Source organism: Chiloscyllium punctatum, chromosome 12 (genome assembly GCF_047496795.1).
Source record: "Chiloscyllium punctatum isolate Juve2018m chromosome 12, sChiPun1.3, whole genome shotgun sequence".
In the NCBI taxonomy this organism is placed as follows: Eukaryota; Metazoa; Chordata; class Chondrichthyes; order Orectolobiformes; family Hemiscylliidae; genus Chiloscyllium; species Chiloscyllium punctatum.
This window is the reverse complement of record NC_092750.1, coordinates 75626285-75644801: the sequence shown is the minus strand read 5'-3', so window position 1 is coordinate 75644801 and position 18517 is coordinate 75626285. Positions and strand designations below refer to the sequence as shown.

General features: G+C 41.8%; 1 protein-coding gene across 7 annotated transcripts in view; it reads right to left on the bottom strand.

Annotated features, from left to right (window-relative positions):
• LOC140483948 (nuclear receptor subfamily 2 group C member 2-like) overlaps positions 1–18517 on the bottom strand; it is a 226292-nt gene that overhangs the window by 151267 nt on the left and 56508 nt on the right. For all 7 annotated transcript variants that reach the window (XM_072582812.1, XM_072582814.1, XM_072582815.1 and 4 more), the window contains 3 exons: positions 15502–15598; positions 1973–2152; positions 1130–1277 (listed from right to left, as the gene is read on the bottom strand). In XM_072582812.1, coding sequence (XP_072438913.1) covers positions 1130–1277; positions 1973–2152; positions 15502–15598 — 425 coding nt within the window. The remainder of the gene's footprint in view (positions 1–1129; positions 1278–1972; positions 2153–15501; positions 15599–18517) is intronic.

The following is an 18517-nucleotide window of genomic DNA, read 5'->3' as shown; positions in this document are numbered from 1 at the left end:
GAATTCACCTACAACTCCAACTCTGAAATGTGATTTGTCAGTAGCTGCAGCTTGACGCATTTCCTATAATTTGTCACATATCGTGTGAGGAGCAAGCTCTGCAGTCAAGACTTCTTTTAAGTTTGAGTAACTCTCTTTCCTAAAAAAAGGTTTGTGTAAGAATACTCTTAACTTACTTCCCTTACCCTAGCTGTACTTCCTTACTCTGCTTTGCTTACTTATATTCCTTCATTATATTGGCTCTAACTTTCATTTAATCCTGTTGTTTCTCAGTTAATTCCTTCTTCCAAAAAATATACAAATTTTTAAAATCACAAACCATCAACACACACATTCCTGTTTCAATTTGCTTTCCCAATCTGCAGTTCTCTGAAGCTGCAGCTGATCTCCCTACTCTCTGCTCATTTGAAGCTGAAGAATATATCGTTTCAAACTATAAGCCCTGGAAAAGACCACACAAACTATGAATGAGAAAATGCCATAAGACACTTCTTACTCCATGCACTGAATTCCTAGAGTGCTCTAAATTTCCAGTATCATCCATTCATTTGGACTATATCTCATTCTGGGTGTGCCTGCTCCAAATCTCTCGTGTGGAGAATCGTGATCTTCCCTTTTTCTTTCCCTTGGAATCCCTTATTTTCAGCTAAACAATGAGGAATAAACCTATTGCACCTATGTTACTATTCTTCACTATATTAATATCATCCTTTATTAACAAAGCTACCTCATTTTCTATTCCTTTTTGCCTATTCTGCAATATTAATTCCTCTTGAATATCTAGTTTCCAGTATGGTTATCCTCTCTAACATTTCGACATTTGCTGGCAGAGTATTTTATCACTAGCTGTTTCACACTCAAGACTCAGTCTGTTCAAACCCCCATGTCCATGGTGTAGGAATTCCTACATAGTAAGTAGCCAAGGACTCAAAATTAGAAAGGGTTGGAAAGTGGGAGCTTAGTCAGTTAGATTCAAGTGGCATTATTAGAGGAAGTCCTCAATGTCCTCTGACAGTCAATTGCTGCAACAATCCAGAAAGTCACACCTTATGGTGCATGTGGAAAATCCAAGACATTACTAAAAGTCTCCTTATTTGAATCTCCAGGTAAACATTGCTGTTAATTATACCTTACACTTTCTTTGCCTGTGATGAACGTTGGCATGGCTGTGAGTGGGCTCCTTAGATCTTTCCTGATGTAGATCTTTTCTGTGGAAGCTGCACAGTTTGCTGGTTTCTCCCGTTGTGCCTCAATTGGTTTTCTCTCACACTGAACAGCTAGCATTAGAAGAAAAGTGACAATGTCATGAGTACAATAAGTAAGAGAACTCCATTTGTGGGGTGTATGCTTTCACCAACCTCTCTCTTGGCTTGATACAACTTATACAGCTGGATGGTTCTTACAGAATGATCAGTCCTGTGATTCTTTATAAATGACATACAGTGTTCCTGACACTTGGGACATTTTCCCTGCTCTAGTGTCTCAGGTTCCTCTACTAATATGGACAGACAGCTTTGAAAAGATTGAACAGAAGAATTAAACCTCATTTTTGGGAATGAGGTGTGCCAACTGGATCAGTGATAATATAACTGCAAACTAGGTGAATATAGAAGACAGGAGACCAAGTGATAAAGGAAAGAAGCAATGATAGAGTATAAAAAGAAACTAGCAGCTAACAAAAGAGAATCCCAAAGTATTCTAAAGCTAAATAAAGGTAAAAGGATGGTAAAGAGAGGAGAACTGATTAGCAATCAAAGGGGAATTTCAGAGGCTTGGCTGAGTTATTACACTAAAAGTCTGCTTCTCTTTGTTGTCACACTCCCCCGACAATTCAAGTACAATGTAACTCTCCCTGGCATCCCAGCTACAATATGGAACTCCATCAACACTTTGGCTCCAGTCCAAACCTCCCCTGGTTCTCCAGGTACAGTCCAACTTTACCCTGGCACACCAGGAACAATGTAATACTTACATTCCATTTTCATTCCCATCTCCAAACATTTTTGAAGTCTGCAGAACTGACAGCGGTTACGATGATGCTTGTTGATGACACAGTCTCGACTGCTACGGCAGCTATATGTCAGATTTTTCCTTACGCTTCGCTTGAAGAACCCTTTACAACCCTCACAGCTGACTGCACCATAGTGACGCCCTTTAAAGGTAAAGGAGCATATTTAGGTCAGATCTTGGTGGGTAAGCATAGTGTCTAACAGAATAAAATCAGTCATCTCGAATAAAGCTCACTCTGTTTTATGTTGCTGAAATTCGCACTTCAAAAATTATTAGCTGATCCCCGCTTCTGGATATCCAAAGAATTGTATGTCAAAAACACTTTTCTCCACCTTAAGTTGTCCCAAAGTATCCCACAACCAATTAACTACTTTCAAAGTGATGTTATTGTTAGCCTACTGCATTTTCTGTTTGTGAACAAGTCAATCTCACAAATAGATCATTTAAAAAAATTAATGCGAATTAAGCAATCAATATTGGCCAGTATAACGTACTGCACAATAGCTGGTATAAGTGATATGGGGCTTGTCTCAGCTCCTGCCCAAAATGTTGACGTTCCTGCTCCTCTGATGCTGTGCTTTTCCAGCACCACTCCAATCTTGACTCTAATCTCCAGCGTCTGCAGTCCTCACTTTTGTCTAAGATTCCAGAGACCTAGGTTAATGTTTTGGGACTTTGGATTCAAATTCCACTAGGGAAGATGGTGAAGTTTGAATTCAAATAATAACTCTGAAATTAAAATGCTAGTCTAATAGTAACTGTGAAACCAATGCTGATTGTCATAAAAACCCACATTTCACAAATGCCTGTGAGGGAACAAAGTTGGCCACTTTCTCATGGTCTGGATATTAAGTGACTTTAGAATAGCAGCCATGTGTTTGATTCTTAAGTGCCCTTTGAAATGTCCTAGTAAGTCAATCAGTTGTTGTCCTAAACTGCTACAAAGTCTGGTAAAAGGAAGTAAACTTCGGCAATTAACTAAGCAAATATAGCCGTGTCAACCCTGTAAAATCGTCTCTGGCCTAATGGCAAAACTATCCAGCAGATTAATCAAGTAACAAACTGACACTGCCTGTAAGATATGAGTTGATGAGTTCAATAATATGCCAGACACCACCATCATCATCCTATGTCATGTCCAATGTGCAGAACAGACCCAGCATCTTTTCTGAACCCTTTCAATTTAACATCTTTCCTAGAGCAGGATGTTACAGGAACATACTATCCCTAAACTCTTGTCAACTCATTTTTGAAGGCCTCCCAATTTCCAACCATTCCTTTACCTGTGAACAGGCTCCCCCAATCAACTTTTGAATATTCCTGTCTAATACCATCAAAATTGGCCTTCCTACAATTTAGAACTTTTAGATTAGGTCTACCCTTTTCCACAACTATTTTAAAGCTAATGGAATTATGATCATTTGCACCAATGTGCTCTCCCACTGACACCTCGGACACTTGCTCTGCCTTATTTCCCAAGATAAGGTCTTATTTTGCTCCTCTTCTAGCATTGCATCCAGATACTGAAGAAGAAAATTTTCTTGTACATATTTAACAAATTCCTCTCCATCCAAGCTCTTGACACTATGTTTGGAAGGTTAAAATCCCTTACCATTGCCACCCTATTATTCTTACACATGTGCCAGATCTCCTTACATAATTGCTTCTCAATTCCTGCTAACTATTGGGACGCTTATATTACGATTCCAAAAAGGTGATCATCCCTTTCTTATTTCTCAACTTCACTGCATGTTCTCCCAGGAATATCCTCGCTCAGTACAAGTGTAACGCTATCCTTAACAAAAAACACCCCATCTCCCAACCTTTCTATCCTTCCTATTGCATACATACCCTGGAACATTAAGCTGCCAGTTCTGTTCACCCGAACCATGTTTCTGTAATAGCTATGATGTCACAGTCCCATGCCCTCAGCTCATCTGCCTTACCTGTAAGGCCTCTTGCATTGAAATAAATGCAGTTTAATTTATCAATCTTACCTTGCTCTCCACTATGCTCTTGGCTGCCTTGACTATTTTAATTTTCTCCCCTTATCTAATGTACCAGCCTCAGACTTAGCTCTATGGGTCCCCACCTTGCCCCTTTCCAATTCACATGCAACCTGTCCTTCTTATACAGGTCACATCTAACCCAGAAGAGATCCCAATGGTCCAAAAATATGAATCCTTGCCCTCTACAAAGCTCCTTAGTGTTACATCACAGGGTAAACCCTTCAGCTTAATTTAAACCAGCAACACAGAAAACATTTATCCCGTGCAGTAATCTGTGAAACTTCAAGAGGCCAAGAACTATTAAGCAAAAATTAACAGCTTTATTTCTTAAAGTATAACAGAGAATAATTAACTAACAACTATTTACAACTCCTTCCTATAACCTATCTTTTACTTTCCCTTCTATAATACTAGTCCGATAAAACCCTGGATTAAGATTTACTGAAAAATTCAAATTTCAAAACTAGCCAGCTGTCGAACCTTCTCTTTGCAGATTTGCTCTCTAGGTCTGTGTCGATGTTTTTCTCTGTGCAAACTTCTTCTTGAAACAGATACCTTTCAGAGATTTCTGACTAGCAGCCTACATCTGTTGGTCTTTTGGCAGTTCTCCTCCCAACTGTTCAATTTTTCCCAGTCTTATATCCCCAAAGCATCGGATTGTGTCATTGGCTTTTAATATTGTCAACATACTAAATTCAAACTTGATTGAAGCTTGTTTTTTTTGGGGTGTATAATTTAAATTAATCGGCCTAATTCAAATTTGTTTTTGTCTCCAGGCAACCAACTACCCAAGCTGCTGGACAACATGTTACATTGGATCTTATTCAGAACACTTGGTGCTGTCAGGTAGCTCTGAAAGTTTTTAACTCTCTTAAAAGTACAGTACACACACATCTTCATAACATTAGCCACACATTCATCTGTCCCCATCCACCTATTCCTATTCTCACTAGCACCTGGCACCAAGAGAAATCCACATAATACTACCCCCGATTACCTACTTTTTAACCTGCCTAATTTCCTATATTCTCTCTGCAGAACTTCGACTCTTTTGCTACCTATGTTATTGGTACCAACGTGTACAATGACCTCCAGCTGGTCACTCTTCCTTTCCAATAATATTCTGCACATGCTTCGAGACATCTTTGACTCTGGCACCAGGGAGTCAACACACTATTCTGATTTCTCGCTGACAGCCACAGAAACCACTGCCTGTGTCCCTGACGAGTGTCCCCTATCACAATTGATCACTTCACAACACAGACAGTCAGGGTACCAGAAACCCAGCTTTCAGTGCTATATTTCCCTTAGAGGCCGTCCAATTACAGTCCTGGTGTTAGCCCAGGAGACTCCTGCACCATCTGCCAATGTCTCTTACCCTTCTAGCAATGATCCATCTATCTGAATATATCTGCGGTTTTTCTACCTTCCTGAAACTACCATCCAGCACTACCACCCTGACTACTGTAAATTCCTCGCTGCCTCTAATTGCCGATCCAACCAATCCATGTGATCTGATAGGATTTGCAAGCAAACATACTGCCTGCAGACACAGTCTACAGGAACATGTTTCCCACAACCTCCCCTCACCTCCATCCAAGGCTCCAAATGATCCTTCCACATCTGACAATAACCTTACTGCAAGGGAAGAGTACATAACTATTAAAATCCATCTCTGTCTCTTTAACAATTACAAACCCATAAAAATATCTAAAAGCACATACAATACCTTGGTCAAAAACTCAAATGTTAGCACAGTCTTACTGCTCAAAACACTGCTATGGGATAAATATCTATCTTTTATATCAAAATTCAATCAAGAGACAGATCTCAGTAAAACATAAGTAACCTCCCCCTACTTGCTATTACAGATTTTTTTAAAAAAAATTTAAGTTTTATAAATCTTAAAATCAAACATTTAGCTGATCAGACTCTGAAATCATATTGATCTCTCCCAGGATCTTACTAATAAAAAGCACAGAGGTGAGTTAAGGATTGGCTAACAGACAGAAAGCAGAATGGTAATCAAAATGTCATTTTTGTGTTGACAGACTGTGACTATCGAGGTACTGCAAAGATTAATACTTGGGCCCTACTTAGTGTGTGACTGGCCAAAAAAAACAGAAGATGGAATATAATGTGTAAAAACAGGTGGTTATCCATTTTTACAGGGTGAACATATGTGCAGAGCATTTCTTAAATGATGAGTGATTGGAAAGCATAGGTAAAGGAACCTAGGTGCCTTTGTTGATGAGCTTTGAAGGCTAACATGCAGGTGCAGCAAGCTGTTAAGAATGCTAATGGAATGTTAGCCTTTACTGTGAGAAGATTTGGAGTATAGGGTAGTGGAGTCTTGCTTCAGTTATGGAGCACAATGGTGGTTTTCTCATCTCTGGAAAGATTTTAGTGTCATAGAAAGAGAGTGTAGCACAGATTCACCAGACTGGCAGGAACAGCGACTGGGCAAACCAAGCCTGTATACTCTAGAGTTTCAAAGAATGAGAGGAGGGCTAACTGAAACCATAAATACTTAAAAGGATAAATGTAGATGTTTCCCCTGGTTAGCAAATTTGAAACTAGGGGGCACAATTTAAAAATAACGGGATGCCATTCAGGACCAAAGTAAGGAGAGCTTTTGTACTCAGAGGGCTGTGAATCTTTGGAATTCTCTACCATACAGGATGATGGAAATTCAATCTCTGAATGTATTTAAAGGAGGTTAACAAATTTACAATTATTAATGGTGTAAAGGACAGGGTAGGTAAAACGCAGGATCACATTTAATAGCAGAGCAGGCTTTATAAGCTGAACGGTCTTCTCTGTTTCTAAAGGAACATTCCCAAATGTCGGGACCTTTGGAAATGTAGAACCAATACATCAATTATATAACTAATCGACTATCAGAAGTAACTCTCATAATACTAAAAGCGGGATTCAGTAATATTAATGCCATTGATAGTCAAGGGGTGCTAGATGGATCGTGTCTTGTTGGAGAACCTGGCACTCGTGTTGTCAATGTTACTTGCAACTTGTCAACCCAAGGTTAATGCGCCCAGATCATTTTGTATTTGGACCTGGACTGATTCACTACCTGAGGAGTCGCAAATGGTGAAGGGCTTTCCATATGAAGGGCTTTTGCCCAAAATGTCAACTGTCCTGCTTCTCGGATGCTGTCTGACCTGTTGTGCTTTTCCAGCACCACATTCTCGACTCTAATCTCCAGCATCTGCAGTCCTCACTTTCGCCGAGTTGCAAATGGTGCTAGACATTGCTCACGGATGATTACACATCGTCATTGCTGAACTTATAAAGGTCATTGAAAAGCAGTTGAAGATGGTTTGGCCGAGAACATTGCCGTGAGGAACTCCTGCAGAGATGCCACAGAGCTGAGTTGATTGACTTCCAACAATCGCAACTACCCCAACCAATGGAGAGTCTTTCCCTACTGTAAACTGAATCCAGTTTTTCTAGCGCTGCTGAATGCTATATTTGGTCAAATGCTGCTGTGATATCATGGGCAGTCAGTTCTGGAAGTCAGATCTATTGTTCATATTTGTACCAAAGCTGTAATGAGGTCAAGGGCTGAGTAGCCTTGATGGAAACCAAATTGAGCGTCAGTGAGCAGATTAGTCCTTTGCAACTGTAGCCTGATAGCACTATCAAGTTCTTTCAGTATTTCACTGATACTGATAGGGTAGTCTGATAGGGTAGTAATTGACTTGGTTGAATTTATCCTGCTTTTTTGTATACAGGACATACCTGCAAGTCTCCACATTGTTGTGTAAATGCTACTTTGGCGTTGAGAGATGACTGGCTTGCTAGTAAATAGAGAGTTGGCATAAATGGATCTTGATCTAGTCGGCAGTTTGTAATGAATGTGCAATCGGTGTTGGAACTTCAACTTTTCACAATAAATGACTTGGATGAAGAGACCAAAAGTACGGTCGGCAACTTTGCTGATGACAAAGATAGTATGATATAAATGAAAGGACTCTCACGGAAGAGTCTAGGACCAGAAGACACAGTCTCAGATAGCCAATTTAAGAGGAGGAGGAATTTCTTTCTCAGAGGCTTCAGAGTCTTTAAAACTCCTTGCCGCATACATTGTGGGCCACAGTTTTTGCGGAGATTTAAGGCGGAGATAGATTCTTGATTAGTAGGGGAATCAAGGATTAAGGGAAAAGGGCCGGAAAGTAGGCATGAGTAATGTCAGATCAACCATGACCTTTTTGAATAGTGCAGCTGGCTTGAGGGGCCCACTCCTATTCTAAGTTCTTATGGTCTTAGGTAGGAAAGTAGGTTGTGAGAATGATACAAAGGGATTTAGATAGGTTAGGTGAGTGCAAAAAGATCTGGCTAATGGAGTATAATGTGAGTACATGTGAAGTTGTACATTTTAGCAGGAAGAATCAAGAAGAGAATATTATAAATTGTTAGAGATTGCAAACACTCTGATACAGCAGGATCTGGCTGTCTTAGTACAAGAATCACAAAAGATTAGCATGCAGAAAGAATAAGATATCAGTAAAGCTTTTGATAAGGTCCCACATAGGAGGCTGATAGCAAAAGTAAGAGCCCCTAGGATCCAAGGAAATTTGTCAATTTGGATCCACAATTAGTTGAGTGGCATCAACCAGAGGGTGATGGTTAAGAGGTGTTTTTTTTCTGACTGGAAGTCTATGTCCATTAGGGCCTCCACCCTTTGTGGTTTATAAAAATGACTTAGACTTGAATGCAGAAGGACTGATTAGTTAAGTTTGCAAATGGTACAAAAATTGATACAAGGGAATATAAACAAGTTGGTCAAAGGGGCTAATCAGTGACAAATGAAATTTATTCTGGATAAATGAGAGGTCATGTACTTGGTCAGGACAAGGGCAAGGTAATACATGATGTACGGTAGGATCCTGGGAATCACTGAAGATCAAAGAGGAATTAGTGTGCACGTGGATAAAGTAGCTAAAATGACATATGGGATTCTTGCCTTTATTAGTCGAAGCATAAAGTTTGAGAGCAGGGAGGTTATGTTGGAACTGTATAAAAAAATTAAACTACAGCTATTAGGTGATACAATGCGATTGTACTGGAGAGGGTGCAGACAAGACTTACCTGGAAGTTGCACGGCTGGAGAATTTAGTTATGAACAGAGATTGGACAAACTGGAGTTGTGTTCCTTGGAGCAGAGGAGATTGAAAGGGAACATGAATAACAGGGCAGCAGAGAGCACTTCACTGAGGAACACTCTAAGAGAGGAAGACATCCTCCCCTCTCTCCCAAATCCCCAACCACTACCACTGGTGTTAAGGAACAAAAAGCCTCAAAGGCTACGTTAGTAAAGGGACAAAGGCAGTGGTGTGCTCCCCATGCCAGACTAGTATCCCTGACAATCATGTCTGCAGGAAGTGCACTTCCTCATATACGCATTGCTTGGTTGGACACAGAGAGTGCCATAGACACTACTTATAGGGAAGTAGTCACATCACAGATTCAATCAGGTAGGTGGGTAACTGCCGGGAAAGGCAGGTAGTGCAGCAGTCTCCTGTAGCAATCCCCCTTCTAACAGATATACCAATTTGGATACTGTTGGTAGGGGGAGAGCTTCTCAGGGGAGTGGAACAGCAGCAGCCACGCTTGTGACACCACAAATGGCTCTGCTGTAGAGCAGAGTTGGGTGAGATACAAGTGAGCTATAGTAGGAGACTTGCTAGTTAGGACCTTAACACTCCAGAATGGTGTGATGCATCTCTGGTGCCAGAGTCAAAAACATCCCTGAGCCGTGGCATGAAATTCTTAAGGGGGAGGGTGACCAGCCAGAAGTCGGGGTGCACATTGGTACCAATGACATAGGTGGAAAGAGGAACAAGGTCCAGGACCTCAAGGGTAGTTATCTCTGGGTCATTACCAGTGTCATGTGCTAGTGCTGCAAAAAGCACAAAGATAGGACAAACGAATGCATGGCTAAGGAGCTTGTGCAGGAGGCAAGGTTTCAGGTTCTTTGGATCACTGGATCTCTTCTTGGGTCAAGGTGACCTCTACAAGAGGGATGGGTTTCACCTTAACTGGAGGGGAACCTCTGGTATCCTCGCATGGAGGTTTGCTAGTGATACTCGGAAAGGTTTAAACTAGAGTGGCAGCAGACTGGGAACCAGAGCAGCAGGTCAGCAAGTGGAAGGATTGAGGGGAAGATCGATGTTAAGACCAGAACCTCAGAAAGGATGGACAAGCAGAGACAGTAAATGAATACGATGGTACTAATAGGCTGAAGTTTGTTTATTTCAACAAGTAGTATTATAGGTTAGGCAGATGAGCTTAGAACCTGGATCAGTACATGGGACGACGATGTTGTGCCATTACAAAAACTTGGTTGAGGGAAGGAAGGACGGACAAGCTCCTCAACATTGCAGGGCCTCATTCTTTTTTTACTTTCCTGTACCTCATCCAAAACAAAGAGGTGGAGAAGTTGGCATTACTAATCAGGGAGAATGTCACATCTGCAGTCAGAAAGGTCGTATTGGAGGACTCATCCACCGAGAGAATATGAGTAGAGTTCAAAAATAATACGGGTACAATTAGAGTCATAGAATCATTGCGATGTACAGCACAGAAACAGACACTTCGGTCCATGCCGAACAGATATCCCAAACCAATCTAGTCCCACCTGCCAGCACCCAGCCCATATCCCTCCAAACCCTTCCTATTCATATACCCATCCAAGTGCCTTTTAAATGTTCCAATTGTACTAGCCTCCACCACTTCCTCTGGTAGCTCATTCCATACACCTACCATCCTCTGAGTGAAGAAGTTGCCTCTTAGGTCTCTGTTATTTCTTTCCCCTCTCATTCTAAACCTATGCCCTCTAGTTCTGGACTCCCCCACCCCAAGGAAAAGACTTTGTCTATTTATCCTATCCATGCCCCTCATGATTTTATCAACCTCTATAAGGTCACCCCTCAGCCTCCGACATTCCAGGGAAAACAGCCCCAGCCTATTCAACCTTTTCCTATAGCTCAAATCCTCCAACCCTGGCAACATCCTTGTAAATCTTTTCCGAACCCTTTCAAGTTTCACAACATCTTTCCGATAGGAAGGAGATCAGAATTACACATAATATTCCAATTACTCTGATAGTGCTATATTATTGGCCCCACATTAACCATCAAGACATTAAGAAGCAAATATATAGTCATTTTTTGGAAAGATGCAATCACAACAGGGTTATCATATTAGGTAACTTTAACATTCCCAATATTGACTGGTATTCCCTTAGAGCAAGAGGCTTAGATGGGCAGATTTTGTTAAGTGCATCCAAGAGGGTTTCTTGAAACAGTAATCCAACTAGAGGAGGGGCCATACTGGATCTTGCACAGGCTAATAAGCCAGGTCAGTTGACTGGCCTTCCAGTGGGAGAGCATTTTGGAAACAGTGATCACAACTCCCATGTTTTAAGATAGCCATGAGTAAGGATAAGTCAGGACCTTACGGGAAGGTACTAAATTGGGGGAGGGAAAATTACGTCAGTATTAGGAGAAGCTAAGGAGTGATCATTGAGAGGAGCTGTTATTGGGCAAGTCCACACTTGACACATGGGAGTTGTTTAAAGACCTGATCAGAGTTCAGGACCAGCATGTTCCAGTAAGAAGGAAGGTCAAGATTGCAAGGTAAGGGACCCTTGGATGACGATGGAGGTTGTTAATTTAGTCAAAACTGAAAAAGAAGCGTCTTAAAGTTTAGGAAGCTCAATTTGGACAGGGCCCATGAGGGCTATAAGGAAAGCAAGAAAAAAACTCAAACAGGAATTAGGAGATCAAGGAGGGACTAGGAAAAGACCTTGGCAAGTAAGGTTAAAGGGAATCCAAAGGCATTCTATACATACATAGATTCTATACATGCATAGATTCAAAATAAGAGGATAACTAGGGAGAAAGATGAAAGGACGGAACTTGAGCTTAGAGGCAGAGGATGTGGGCGAGATCCTAAATTAGTACCACGCGTCGGTATCCACCCAGAAAGATAGAGAGAATAGTGAAATTTGTATGGAGCAGGCCAATATGCTGAAGCATTTTGAGGTCAAGAAAAAAGCAGTATTGAGTCTCTTGAAGAGTGGATAAGTCCCAAGGACCCGATTGTATCTACCCCAGGTTATTGAGTGAGGGGATTGCTGGGGCCTTGACCAATATCTTTGCATCCCCGCTAGGCACTGGAGAAGTCCTGGCTCCGGCAAGTAACTAATGTCATTCCTGTGTTCAAGAAGGGAAATCGGGATAATCCAGGAAACTATAGGCTGATGAGTCTCACATCCGTGGCTGGGAAAAAATTCTATTGGAGAGAATTTGTAGGGATAGAACTTACGCACATTTGGAAAAGCATGGCCTAATTAGGGACAGTCAGCAAGGCTTTGGCAAGGCAGGTCATGTCTTACTAACTTGACTGAATTTTTCAAGGAGGTGGCAAAGATAATCATTTGGCTATGGGTCAAATGCTGGAAGATGGGAAAGGTGGGTTTTTTTGACCAGCATGGGTCTGATGGGTTGAAGGGCCATTTACTATACTGTAGATCTCTAACTCAGTAATGCTCAAGAGAAAATTAATACAAAACTATCAATGCTATGCTCCTGTTAGAGAGAGCTGGTGCGACCACATTTGGAATACGCTGGATATGGAAATGAGTTGGGAGCCATTCAGAGAAGATTTTCCTGGACAAATACAAGAGGGTTATCTCCAAAGGAAAGCTTGGACAGGCTCATATACACTGAAGTTTTGAAGAGTTGGGGTGACCTTATTGAAAACTTTAAGATCCTAAGGGGTCGTTATTGGATGGATATGGAAAAGTGGATGTGGAAAGGATGTTTCCTCTCATGGGAGAATCTGGAACTCCGGGTCAAAGATTAAAATTAAGCGTCGTCCATGTAAAACAAAGATGAGAATAAATTTAATCTCTTAGAGGGCCATGGGTCTTTGGAATATTTTCCTTAAAAAGTAGTAGACGCAGTGTCTTTGAATATTTCTAAGGTAAAGGCGATAGAAGATGGAGCCATATCATATTAAATAGTGAAGCAGGTTCTACTCCTGTTCCTAGCCTGCGCATTCACATGGAAAGAGAATAAAATCAGTCAAATGAATGCTGGGCTAAAAGGGCAGGTCAAAGGTTGGAACTGTGCAGCAAGTAATGTACCTTTTGAACCCTCAAGGCCAGTCCACTAACTACAAAGCACAAGCCAATAGTATAATGGAATACTGTCCACCTATCTGGATGGGTGCAACTCCAATAACAATCAAGAACCTTAACACCATTCGGGACAAAGCACTACATTTATTTTCCATCTCATCTAACACCTTCAACATTCATTTCCTCCAGCACTAAACCATCTACAAGATACTGGATTAGTGGTGCTGGAAGAGCACAGCAGTTCAGGCAGCATCCAACGAGCAGCGAAATCGACGTTTCGGGCAAAAGCCCTTCATCAGGAATAAAGGCAGTGAGCCTGAAGCGTGGAGAGATAAGCTAGAGGAGGGTGGGGGTGGGGAGAAACATTGCATCAACTCAGTAAGGTTCCTTGGACAGTTTGCGTTAAAATCCCAAACTCCCCCCGTAAGAGTACTGCGGGTCTACCTACACCACACCATTTGCAGCAGTTCAAAAAGGCAGCTCACCACCACCTTTCCAAGGCAATAGAAATGGGAAATAAATGCTGGCTCAGACAGCAACATCCATGTCCCAAGAATTAATTTTTAAAAATCTGCTTATGATTTTGAACATATCTGCCCAATCTCTTCTCAACCACCTCTTGGCTCTAGTGTTGCCAAATTATCCATATAACTGAACCTCAGAATCAGTCTTCTCGAACTTTTCTGCACCTTCTTAAATACCTAAAGCTGGGGAACCAGAATGAGACATAATTCTTCAGTTTAAGCCAGTTCAATGTTTTGTAACGATTCACCATAACTTCCTTGCTTATACACCTTTATTTATAAAATTCAGTAGCCCATGTCACTTATGAAGCACTTTCTCAACTTTCCTGCCACCGTTAATCATTTATGCACCCAAATTCCCAAGTCTCTCTACTCTTGCATCTTTTATTCCTATTGCTTTTTTTCAATCTTCCAACCAAAATAAATCACTTCATGCTTTTGTGTATTAAACGCAATCTGCCATGTAGCCATACATCCTACCAGTCTGGACTGCAGCGGTTCAAGAAGGTAGCTCGCCACAACCTTCTCAAGAGCAGTAAGGAGAATGTAGTTTCCTACGACCAGTGGGGGTATCTTCCGTCAGTACTATTTATCATTTACTACATGATGAAGTATCGGGAGATATGGATAATCTGCTTAAAACATGGGATCAGGATTTGTGACTAGAAATCTCTATAGAAACGTGGAATGATATTTGGGAAAATGCTAGAAGAATTACTATCTGTAACAGAACTCAGGCTATCCAGCTGAAGATACTTCATAGGGCCCATATAGCACCGGCTCGATTGGCAAAATTTAAGGCAGGAGCATCTCCAATGTGTCCCAAATGTAAAATAGAGGTGGGCACTCTTGTACATTGCCTATGGACCTGTCATAAGATCCGTAGATATTGGACCAAAGTAGCAAGTACCCTGACAGAAATTTTCGGAACGGAAATTAAAGTGGACCCTGTATCTCTCCTTTTGGGCTTTTCGAACTTTCCCTCCCTGGACATGTACGGGAAGAGACTATTTTCTATTCTCTCTTTCTGTGCAAGGAAAAATATTTTGGTGAACTGGGTGGCTGAGGGCCCCCCTGTACTTTCAAATTGGCACAGATTAATTATGGAATTACTTCCTTACAAATATGGTGCACCGAAAGACCGAATTATTTTATAAAATATGGCAGCCCTTCTTGAATTACATAAATACAGAAATTTTGGCTATCCTAACAAGGGCTTTTATTTAATTGAGATTACAAACCTGGCTGGTCCGGGGCCCCTTAGGAGAGGAATCCCGCACGAATACGGCTTTTATTACATTTGATGTTAACACATTCCGAGCATGTAAGAGACTTAAACATACTCTCTGGTTAGTTGTAGGTTAGATTAGTAGACAGTTGAGTTTTGTTTTTTTTTCCTTTTTTGGTTTTTTCTCTTTTGTTAAATTTTGGCTATTGTATATTTGATTTAATTGTATATCAATGTTTGTATTTGAGAGTTTTGTTTATTTTTGTAAAATTGTAAAAATGTTAAATTTCTAATAAAAATATCTATATAAAAAAAAAGAGCAGTAAGGAATGAGCAATAAATGCTGAACCAGTCAGCGACACCTACATTCCACAGATCAATAAACACTTCCAACCTTTGTGTCACCTCAGAGTCATACAGCATAGAAACAAGCCTTTCAACCTACTAAGTCAATGCCAACCAGCAAACACCAAACTAAACCAATCCCATTTATCTGCACTTGGTCCATAGCTTACTATGCCTTGGCTAGGACCTTATTCAAATTATTCTCGAATTAGTATTTACCTGATGCTTTGTCTCCACACACAACACAGTTCTCGGCTGGCTGTGAACGCTGTACTTCGGTTTTTATTAACAGATGTTCTACCGCGTCTGTCACAATCTGGAAAGAGAAAAGTCAAAATATTAGTCACCAGGACAATTCATCAAAGCCCGATTGCTGCATCATATGCTCATGATGTAACTTAAAGTTCAATCTTTTTATCCATTCATGACACTTGGGACTTACTGGATTGCCCACCATTTAACGTCCATCTCTATTACGGAGACATGGGTAGAACAGGGACAGGATTGGTTGTTGCAGGTTCCAGTGTTTAAATGTTTTAGTAGGGTTAGAGGTGGGGGTAAAAGAGGGGGAGGTGTGGCATTGCTTATCAAAGATAGTATTACAGCGGTGGAAAGGACGATGGATGAAGACTCGCCATCTGAGGTAGTTTGGGCTGAGGTTAGAAATAGGAACGGTGAGGTCACGCTGTCAGGAGTTTTCTACAGGCCTCCTAATAGTCCTAGAGATGTAGAAGAAAGGATTGCGAGGATGATTCAGGAGAAGAGTGAAAATAATAAGGTGGTTGTTATGGGGGCTTTAACTTTCCAGATATTGACTGGGAAAGCTATAGCTCGAGTACGTTAGATGGGTCGGTGTTTGTCCAATGTGTGCAGGAGGGTTTCCTGACACAATATGTAGACAGGCCAACAAGAGGTGAGGCCATACTGAATTTCGTTCTGGGTAACGAACCAGGCCAGGTGTTAGAATTGAAGGTAGGTGAGCACTTTGGGGACAGTGACCACAATTCGGTGACTTTTACTCGAGTGATGGAGAGGGATAAGTGTGCACTGCTGGGCAAGAGTTATAGCTGGGGGAAGGGAAATTATGATGCGGTGAGGCATGACTTAGGATGCGTGGCTTGGAAAGGTAGGCTTCAAGGGAAGGGTGCAATCGATATGTGGAGCTTGCTCAAGGGGCAACTATTGAGTGTCCTTGATAAGTATGTACCTGTCAGGCAGGGAGGAAAGGGTCGTGCGAGGTTTAATAATGAATTGGAATCCCTTGTTAAAGGGAAGAGGGCGGCCTATGTAAAGATGAGGCGTGAAGGTCCAATTGGGGCGATTGAGTGTTATAAGGTAGCCAGGAAGGATCTAAAGAGAGAGCTAAGAGCAGCAAGGAGGGGACATGAAAAGTCCTTGGTTGGTAGGATTAGGGAAAACCCAAAGGCTTTCGATAGGTATGTCAGGAATAAAAGAATGACTAGGGTAGGCATAGGTCCAGTCAAGGATAGTAGTGGGAAGTTGCGTGTGGAGGCTGAAGAGATTGGGGAAACACTGAATGAATACTTTTCGTCAGTATTCACTCAGGAACAGGACATTGTTGCCGATGTGAATATTGAGTCACAATTAATTAGAATGGATGGCTTTGAGGTATGTAAGGAAGAGGTGTTGGAAATTCTGGAAAGGGTGAAAATAGATAAGTCCCCTGGGCCTGATGGCATTTATCCTAGGATTCTCTGCAAAGCAAGGGAGGAGATTGCAGAGACATTGGCCTTGATTTTTATGTCTTCGTTGTCTACAGGAATAGTGCCAGAAGACTAGAGGATAGCAAATGTGGGTCCCTTGTTCAAGTAGGGGAGTAGGGATAACCCTAGTAACTATAGGCCGGTGAGTCTCACTTCTGTTGTGGGCAAAGTCTTAGAGAGGGATTTATGAACATCTGGATAGGAATAATGTGATCAAGGATAGTCAGCATAGTTTTGTGAAGGGCAGATCGTGCCTCACAAACCTTATTGAATTCTTTGAGAAGGTGACTAAGGAGGTGGACGGGGGTAAAGCGGTAGATGTGGAGTATATGGATTTTAGTAAGGCGTTTGATAAGGTTCCCCATGGTAGGCTATTGCAAAAAATACGGAGGTATGGCATTAAGGGGGAGTTGGAGGTTTGGATTAGGAATTGGCTGGCTGGAAGAAGAAAGAGGGTAGTAGTTGATGGTAAAGGTTCATCTTGGAGTGCAGTTACTAGCGGTGTTCCGCAAGGATCTGTTTTGGGACCATTGCTGTTTGTCACTTTTATAAATGACCTGGAGGAGGGGCTAGAAGGTTGGGTGAGCAAGTTTGCGGATGATACGAAAGTCGGTGGAGTTGTTGACAGTGAGGAAGGATGTGGCAGGTTACAGCGGGATATAGAGAAGCTGCAGAGCTGGGCAGAAAGGTGGCAAATGGAGTTCAATGTAGCTAAGTGTGAAGTGATTCACTTTGGTAAGAGTAACAAGAAGATGGGGTACTGGGCTAATGGTCGGATACTTGGTAGTGTGGATGAGCAGAGGGATCTTGGTGTCCATGCACACAGATCTCTGAAAGTTGCCACCCAGGTAAATAGTGCAGTGAAGAAGGCATATGGCGTTCTGGCTTTTATTGGTAGAGGAATTGAGTTCCGGAGTCCTGAGGTCATGTTGCAGTTGTATAAGACTCTGGTGAGGCCGCATCTGGAGTATTGTGTGCAGTTTTGGTTGCCATACTAAAGGAAGGATGTGGAGGCGCTGGAACGGGTGCAGAGGAGGTTTACCAGGATGTTGCCTGGTATGGTAGGAAGATTGTATGAGGAAAGACTGAGGCACTTAGGGCTGTTTTCATTGGAGAAAAGAAGGTTTAGGGGTGACTTGATAGAGGTGTACAAGATAATTAGGGGTTTAGATAGGGTTGACCATGAGAACCTTTTTCCATGTATGGAGGCAGCTATTACGAGGGGGCATAGCTTTAAATTAAGGGGTGGTAGGTATAGGACAGATGTTAGGGGTAGATTCTTTACTCAGCGAGTCGAGAGTTCATGGAATGCCCTGCCAGTAGCAGTGGTGGACTCTCCCTCTTTATGGGCATTTAAACGGGCATTGGATAGGCATATGGAGGATAGTGGGCTAGTGTAGGTTAGGTGGGCTTGGATCGGCGCAACATCGAGGGCCGAAGGGCCTGTACTGCGCTGTATTCTTCTATGTTCTATGTTCTATGTTCTAATTGCCTTGGAGAAGGAGTGGTAT